The 8,002-nt window shown below is 35.7% G+C and overlaps 1 protein-coding gene and 1 long non-coding RNA gene across 3 annotated transcripts; one reads left to right on the forward strand and one right to left on the reverse strand.

The window, feature by feature from the left end:
- LOC111397567 lies at nt 1-7,773 on the forward strand. The gene is made up of 2 exons (XR_002703272.1): nt 1-187; nt 6,532-7,773. It is a non-coding gene; the product is annotated as an uncharacterized LOC111397567 (long non-coding RNA).
- On the reverse strand, nt 1,921-6,783 carry LOC111397566 (calcium-transporting ATPase 12, plasma membrane-type-like). Of its 2 annotated transcripts, XM_023024557.1 has the most exons (6): nt 6,660-6,783; nt 6,456-6,553; nt 6,262-6,364; nt 5,888-5,993; nt 5,066-5,319; nt 1,921-4,944 (listed from the first exon to the last, which is right to left on the reverse strand). In XM_023024557.1, the coding sequence occupies exons 5-6, from the start codon at nt 5,309-5,311 to the stop codon at nt 2,101-2,103; spliced, it is 3,090 nt and encodes a 1,029-aa protein (XP_022880325.1). In that variant the 5' UTR covers nt 5,312-5,319; nt 5,888-5,993; nt 6,262-6,364; nt 6,456-6,553; nt 6,660-6,783; the 3' UTR covers nt 1,921-2,100. The 2 variants fall into 2 exon arrangements, with proteins under 2 accessions (XP_022880325.1, XP_022880324.1); XM_023024556.1 differs by having other exon boundaries at nt 5,888-6,364.
- Nucleotides 7,774-8,002: the final 229 nt, after the last annotated feature.

Raw genomic sequence — 8,002 nt, forward strand, 5'->3', positions numbered from 1 at the left:
CTTACCTTAATTTATGGTCAACTTGTCACAATCATCACACATTATAATATTGCAATTTGAATACAGCATATTCAAATGATTGTGCCAGCGTATACATCTGATAATCTCATCATCCATGGCGATTCAAGAAGAACAGAAGACCAGTTTAGTCATCGTCACCTATGATTTCCCACTACAAATATCTAAGGTATTAAGTCAATTAATTAATTTGTATGTATTACTACCTTTATTTTGTTGAGTTTGTGAATTAATTGATGCATGATTAGGTCTGATTTTGAAGAACTGTTGGGTACTGTGGTTTCATGCATGCTTATATGTTTTATTTTCTTTTTTTCTGCTTTATTCTGTAATGGTAATTTATATCTACAAAAAGATTTGTGGTTTGCAATAACGGTACATTAAACATGAAATTCGGTGATTGCAAGCGAGGGTTGAACATTATAGCAGGTTGGTTAAAAAGTAACTTTTACTTTAGTTAAACATAACTACTGGTGTGATAAGCAAATTGCTAAACACTAAACTCTATCAAAAAATTGTCAAGTTACTTTATTGGATCGATTTGCAAGGAAAAAAATTATGCTGGGTTGACTTAAACCCATCTATTTTTAAAAGGGATAGATTTGCGAGAAAAAAACTATGCTGGCTCTCATTAAATTCTATTTCATTTTTCTCTTTCTTATTTTCATAAAGTAAATATTACACTTAAACCGAAAACTTTTCCCTCTGTCCAACCACTCATTTTTCAAAAAAACACTATTCCACCCATTTTTATTACAAGAAATGGAGGCTAAATCTTTAAATCTTGGTGCAAATTAAGACACAAACCTTTGCATTCTTGGGCAATTGATCCTTTCGGAAAAAAAATAAAAAAATCGTTAGTTCTGTATGTGGAATGCAATTGCTCTTGTTTTGTTTTTATTTAAATGGATAAAACTTGGAAAACCCGAATTTTAGTGAATTCAAACATATTTGATGCTTGCTAAATGCTAAACTTGGTAGTGATAAGAGAAGATAACTACACATTGAGGACGATGGATGTCAGTATTTAGAGAACGCCATGGTTATTTTATTTTAGGTTATGTTACTTTGCCAAAAAGTGATTGACAGATAAAGTGACATAATGTGTGTTGACAAATTTGAATGGATGAAAAACTGTCTGTGTTTAAAACGATCAAATAATAAAGTGACAGGTGACATCATTATTGTTTATTTTGTTGGTGTTATTTATTCTTGTGTTAGCTAATTGAAATATGTATACTTGCCATGACACTAGTGGAGGAGAGAGATTAATAGATTAATTGCAAAATTTCATTAATTTTAAACATATATATCAAAAAATGTCATTAAAGACCATATAAGGTTTCGAAACTTTACATGTAAGATTTATAACTCAATTGAATCATGTAATATAATATTTAAGCATGTATTATAGTAAGGAAATCAACTTTACGGCTCTAATGCCAATGTAATAATTTGAAACATGCGTAATCATAAATTTCGGATCAAGACTCTTTACTTGAAAAAATGAATTCCAAAATCCATGTAGTTGAATCGCCTTGTATTTTAAAGTTTCAAAATCTTCATTTTCTTGTTCTCCAATAGTCTCAATCCCAATCACAATGGATGAGGAATTATCATCCACAATCTAAATGTCTAATTTTATGAATTTTCATGTCATATATGTCATTTCAGGTATTTTTCTATTTTTGAGTGATTTTCTATACGAATTTCACTTTATTCTTGCCTTTTCTCTCTCTCTCTCATGCAAAATAAAGTTACGGAAGTTGATAAAAATTGAGGGAAGTTATGAATGAATTCTATTCAAATCACTCCCTCCAATCCACTTTAATAACTTGTGGGTCAGATCATCTCACATGGATGATTCACAACCCGTATTTTACAATATTTATAATACAAAAATAGAGTAAATGACTTATATTTACACAAAAGTGCTACATGCACAACAACTTGTACACCCGTCTCCCATATAAAAGTGGGGAGGGCTGTAATTTTTACAGCATCCAAGTATCTTTATTGATATTTACATGCATAATAAAAAAATGCATGCATGACATGCCAAAAATAAAAATAAATTCGTTATCAGGAAAGGAATACTAGCGAACCAATCCATTTCCCGGCGAAATCCAGCGGCCATGAAATTAGTCCGATTAGAATGCATGAAGCCCACAACATCCAGTTCAACCTCGTACTAATGTCGAACACATTTTCTGCTGCCACCATTGCTGCTTGACACGTTAGAAAAATAGCACATGCGACCCAAAACCATCTATTCTGGTGAAGACCTTTGAAAATATTCTTCTTTTCAAGCTCTCTAGCAACGAATAAGTTGAATAACTGGCAGAGAAACAAGGAATTGTAAATCATGGACTTAATGGGGCCAGCACCTATTCCAAGGATTGCACGTCCTTTGAGGTGAAGAGTCAGACATATGGCAGTTTGATAAGAAGCTTGTAGGGCAATATTTCTCCACATGGCCTTGGTAATAAGTTGTCCAGCTGATTTCAGAGGCATTTTCATTAGGCTTTCTTTTGGACACTCACTCAGCAGTGCCAAGCCTCCAGGAATTGCAACCACCATGTTCAACCAGAAAAACTCAAATGCTGTCATGGGGGCATCCCCCCAACCTATAGTTGCGATGAAATTAATTAATGAGCTTGATATGGTGAATATAAGCTGAAATTGGATGAATTCTCTTATGTTCTCATAAATGCATCTCCCGTTCTCCATCAGATTAACAAGAAAAGTAAAATTCCCATTCCTGATATCGATATCGGAGCACTCTCTGGCAATTTCTGAGCTCCAAATCCCCATTGTCAGCCCTATATCGGCTTCTTTTAGTGCTGGAGCATCATTTGTTTTCTGCCCCAACATTGCAACTACTTCACCTTCTTCTCTCAAGCACTTCACCAGAAGAACCTTGTCGTGCAAGGTGCAGCTTCCCATGATACATATTCTGTCCAACTTCTGCCTTCTCTCTCCGTCAGTTAAGTTCCTAAATTCCTCACCTGTTAGAGCATCCGACTCCGGAGTAAGCAGCCCATAGTTGTTGCCAATAGTTCTAAGTACATCAATACAATCTCCAGAAACAAGAATAGTCCTAACTCCACCTTCTTTCAAAGTTGAGACAGCATTTCTTATACAAACCGGATTTATGTTACTCAGGCCTACCATTCCTACGAAGATCAAATCATTTGCTTCAATTGACATAACATTAGATCCATCTGTGCGTTTCCAAGCATATGCGATTACTTCTCGTCCATCTAGCATATAGTCCCTAAGGACTTGTTCAAACGTTCTCCTTTTTTCACCATTTATTGCATGTATTTCCCCTGCAACGTTATAGTAACCAGAACACATGGACAAAATATCCTGAGGAGGTCCATTATAATGTAAATGCCGCTCTTGTCCATTTTCTGTGGTTTTCAGCAAAAGTGCTCCACTACATCGGAATAGGTTATCCTCTGTATGCTTGACAACGCTGCATTGATGTCTTAGGGTTTCCCTTCGTAAACCAAACTTATCTTCAGCCCAGGAGATAAGTACCAATTCCTTTAAATCATTAACTCTGTGAGATGACGAGAGAAGTGATATTCCAATTCCATCACATAAAGATTCGAGGACATTTGGGGATACCTCAGAGCTTTCCCCAACAAATCCCTTATCCACAAAAAACTTGTCAACTGTCAATCCACTATATTTGTCAGTGCAAATGGCTGTAACTGATGCCATTTTCACACAAGCTAGTGGGTCATTCTCTGAAGCGTTTTCTGCTAGTGTCTTCCGGCTCCTACGGGCGACTGCAAATGAAATGACAAAAGGTATGCCTTCCATTATACCTACCACTGAGACACTCAGCGAAGCAATCAAAACTCTTGCTGTCCCCTTTGATTCTATTATAATTCCTTTGATGACATCCATAATAGTTTTCAAACGAGTAGGTTCTCCCTTTGGATCTGGTCTATGACCGAATTCATCATCTCTTTTTCCCAGTGAATATCGTAGAAACATAACTATAAGGATAAGGATTGAGAGTAGAAGTGCAGAAAAGTCTACACGGGTTCTCAATTTATGAAGTAAAACTTCAAATTCGCACTTCTTTTCAGGAGATTCGATCTCCTTGCCCATCATCGGGACCAGCATTGTGTCCGTCCCCACAGATGTCGCAATCATTCGAGCATCTCCATTGATCACCCTTGAACCATAGAACAAAAATGGGTGTTCGCTGTCAACTGTCAGAGTACTTAACCCATCGTCCAACTGTAGTGCTTGACCATCTGCAAATATTCCATCAGCTGGAACCTGATATCCGTTCAGCAAACATATTAGATCACCAACACGTAGACCAGATGAAGGAACTACTAAAGCATCCCCTGATCTGATAACTTTTACTTTCCCATTCCTCCCTTCTGAAAACCATTGTTTCTTGAACTTCTTCTGGTACCACCTTGCTTGGGAGTAAGAACGTATTGCTATAAAAACAACAAGTACAAAGATGGAAACAAGTAAAATTGTCCCATCAAACCAGCCATTCGCTACGCCTTCTTGCTTAATTCCAAAGGACAGGGATAGGACGGCAGCTAATGATAGAAGGAAGATTGTGTAGTTGTTGCACCCTTCCTTAAAGAAGTGGAAGAAGGTGAGGGCTTGAGAGATTTCGTTTGTATTGCATTCAGAAAAAGCTTCAAGGTTATCAGAAAGTCCATTAATGAGATTAGTGTTCAATGCATCTGCAACTCCCTGGACTCCTCCAATATTATGAAGTTCGTCCAAGTTCATTGTCTTTACCATCTCGGTGATGTTTCCCATCTGGATGCGCTGGAGCTCAATAGTACTGGTGTATTCACTCTGGGGAGTAGAGTTGACAATTAAGGAATCCTCAGGAAACTCCAGCGAAACATGTGCAGCTTCCACGATTTCTGAACCCTGATTATTTATACAAAAGAAATGATGATGATTAATTATTGCAGTCTTGATTGTACATATATGATTTACTGAACTCTAAAATTAAGTTGGAAAAGAGATTATATAAGTTAATACTACGTACCGCATTATCTTCACCATCAGCAGTACCAACAGAAGTATAAGCAGGCAACGATATTGATACGCTCGAATCAGATGAAGAGCCATCGGTGGAATAGTTTTTTCCCAATGACTTGAAAAGGTTGGCCGAGCGTATAAACAAAATTGCCATCCGCCAAGTCCGTCTTGAAGTACTTTCTGGTTCATGTGTTGGCAGCAACGGTAATTGCTGGGCTTCAACGTCGAAAAGATCATTTTCTTCTGAAGCCATCTTCAACCCTATACCAAAATTTATATCATTTTGTACTAAACTAAAAATATCTCCAATCATTACACCAAATGAAAAGTGTTTAATCATTTTCTTTTTTTTTTTAATTCTAAATAATTTAATAATTTGAAAGATTATTTATTTATTTATTTATTTTACAAATATATAAATTATTAAATAAATAATTACGTTAAATTAACGAAAATATTAAATTCATTAATAAATATAAAAAATAATCGTTTTTGCTATATTTAAATTTTTTTTATTCTTATTTTAATTAATTCATTAATTATTAATTTTCATATTTAAAATATATTTTAAATGCAAATAATAACAATAATGAAAAATATTGTATTAAAAAATATATAACACAAATGACACATATTACTCTCCATGAATTACTTTGACAAATGGAAAAAAGGGCAAATATGACATAGCAGTACTTTGCGCCAAATTTTGGTGAAATTTGGTGTTTTGATATATCTATTGGATATGCCTTTTCCTGAAAAGTAATGATGATGCTTATGCTGAAACAAGAAGGCATGCACAGTAGTTACTGACCAATATGATAAGGAATACCTTTTCTTCTGTGTTTTTGGTCTCTTCTGCTTCCCAGTACTCAAGCAGCAATACTAATCAATAAGCTGGTTTACAATTACAGATTCCAAAAATCGATATTGAAAGCCTGCAGGGTGACGAAATCCTATTTGAAGATAGAAATGGCCGGATAAATTGGGTGCGGGTAAAGTAGGGAAATAGAACTGATAGAAATATATGAAAAATGAAGAACTTGTTGAATTGGGATTGATATGGCTGAACAGGCCACACACAAACAGAGGGGGTGGGTGAATTATTTTTCTTAAATAATCACCCACCCCCCACCCGCCCAGCTATCCATTAATGCTGGCCTGTACAGCCAGCATTAGTGTTATAGGGAATATTAGAGAAGTAACTCGTTCAAGGTGCGATGGAGATCCGGAGCACTTTTTACAGCCCAATCCAACTCTCAAGGGAAACTGCAAGTTACAGGGTCTCCTTTAATCTGACATGTTTTCCCTGAAAAATGAAGATTAAGTTTATGCTGAAACAAGTTTATAGTGAGACAGGCATGCACAGTAGTTACTGAAACAATATGATAAAGGACTACCTTTTCTTCTGTCTTTTTGGTCTCTTCTGCTTCCCAGTACTCAAGCAGCAATACTAATCAATAAGCTGGTTTACAGATTCCAAATCGATATTGAAAGCCTGCAGCGTGATGAAATTCCATTTCAAGATAGAAATGGCCAGATTAACTGGGTGAAGATAAAGAAGGGAAACTATGTCTGAAATAAATATATGAAAAATGAAGAACCTGTTGAAATGGGATGGATCTGGCTGAACGGACCGCCTGGCTTTATAGGGAATATTAGAGAAGTGACCCGTTCAAAGTGCGATGGAGAAGGCTATCCAGAGCCCTTTTTATAGCCCAATCCAACTCTCAAAGGAAACTGCAAGTTACAGAGTCTCCTTTAAATCTGACATGTTTTCCCTGTAAAATGAAGATGATAATTTTGCTGAAAGAAGTTTATAGTGAGACAGGCATGCACAGTAGTTACTGAAACAATATGATAAGGACTACCTTTTCTTCTGTCTTTTTGCCCTCTTCTGCTTCCCAGTACTCAAGCAGCAATACTAATCAATAAGCTGGTTTAAGGATTCCAAATCGATATTGAAAGCCAGCAGGGCGATGAAATTCTATTGGAAGATAGAAATGGCAGGATTAATTGGGTGCAGAGAAAGTAGGGGAACGACATAGAACTGATAGAAATATATGAAAAGGAAGGATGGATATGGATGAACGGACCGCCTGGCTTTGTAGGGAATATTAGAGAAGTAACTCGTTCAAAGTGCGATGGAGAAGGCTATTCGGAGTGATGCTTCCTGGTCTATCAGTAAAAGTTGCAGAGTCTTCTTTAAATCTGACACGTTTTCCCTGTAAAATGAAGATGATGCTTATGCTGTAACAAGTTTATAGTGAGACAAGCATGCACAGTAGTTACTGAAACAATATGATAAGGACTACTTTTTCTTCTGTCTTTTTGGTCTTTTCTGCTTCCCAGTACTCAAGCAGCAATACTGATCAATAAGCTGGTTTACAGATTCCAAATCGATATTGAAAGCCTGCAGGGTGATGAAATTCTATTTGAAGATATAAATGGCCAGATTAATTTGGTGCAGGTAAACTGGGGAAATAGAACTGATAGAAATATATGAAAAATGAAGAACTAGTTGTAGTTGAAGTGGGTTGGATATGGCTCTATTTATAGCCCAATCAAACTCACAAGGGAAACTGCAGTGAAGCTTCCTGTTCTGAAGGTAACTGAGCAACACTATTAAACGTTGAAAAAGTATACATTAGTTATAGTCTCGTTTGTTTATTAATTTGATCGATCGGCTTGGTGGTTTTTTGGTTTTCTGCTACATTATGACACATTTTATGTGTACCTGGTACCAATTAATTAATTTCTCAAATCTAATTCATGTTAATTGCCATAAATAAAACCGAGCTAAAATTATTATTATTAATTATACAAGTACCTTCAGTTTTTCCTCTCATATTTAACACTATAAAATTTATTAAAAGCGTGTTTGACGTAGATTTTTTAAGAATAAATTTTGTAATTCAAAAAAAAAAAAAAAAAAAGCAAAAAAAAA

This window comes from Olea europaea, chromosome 7, assembly GCF_002742605.1.
Source record: "Olea europaea var. sylvestris chromosome 7, O_europaea_v1, whole genome shotgun sequence".
Taxonomy (NCBI): Eukaryota; Viridiplantae; Streptophyta; class Magnoliopsida; order Lamiales; family Oleaceae; genus Olea; species Olea europaea.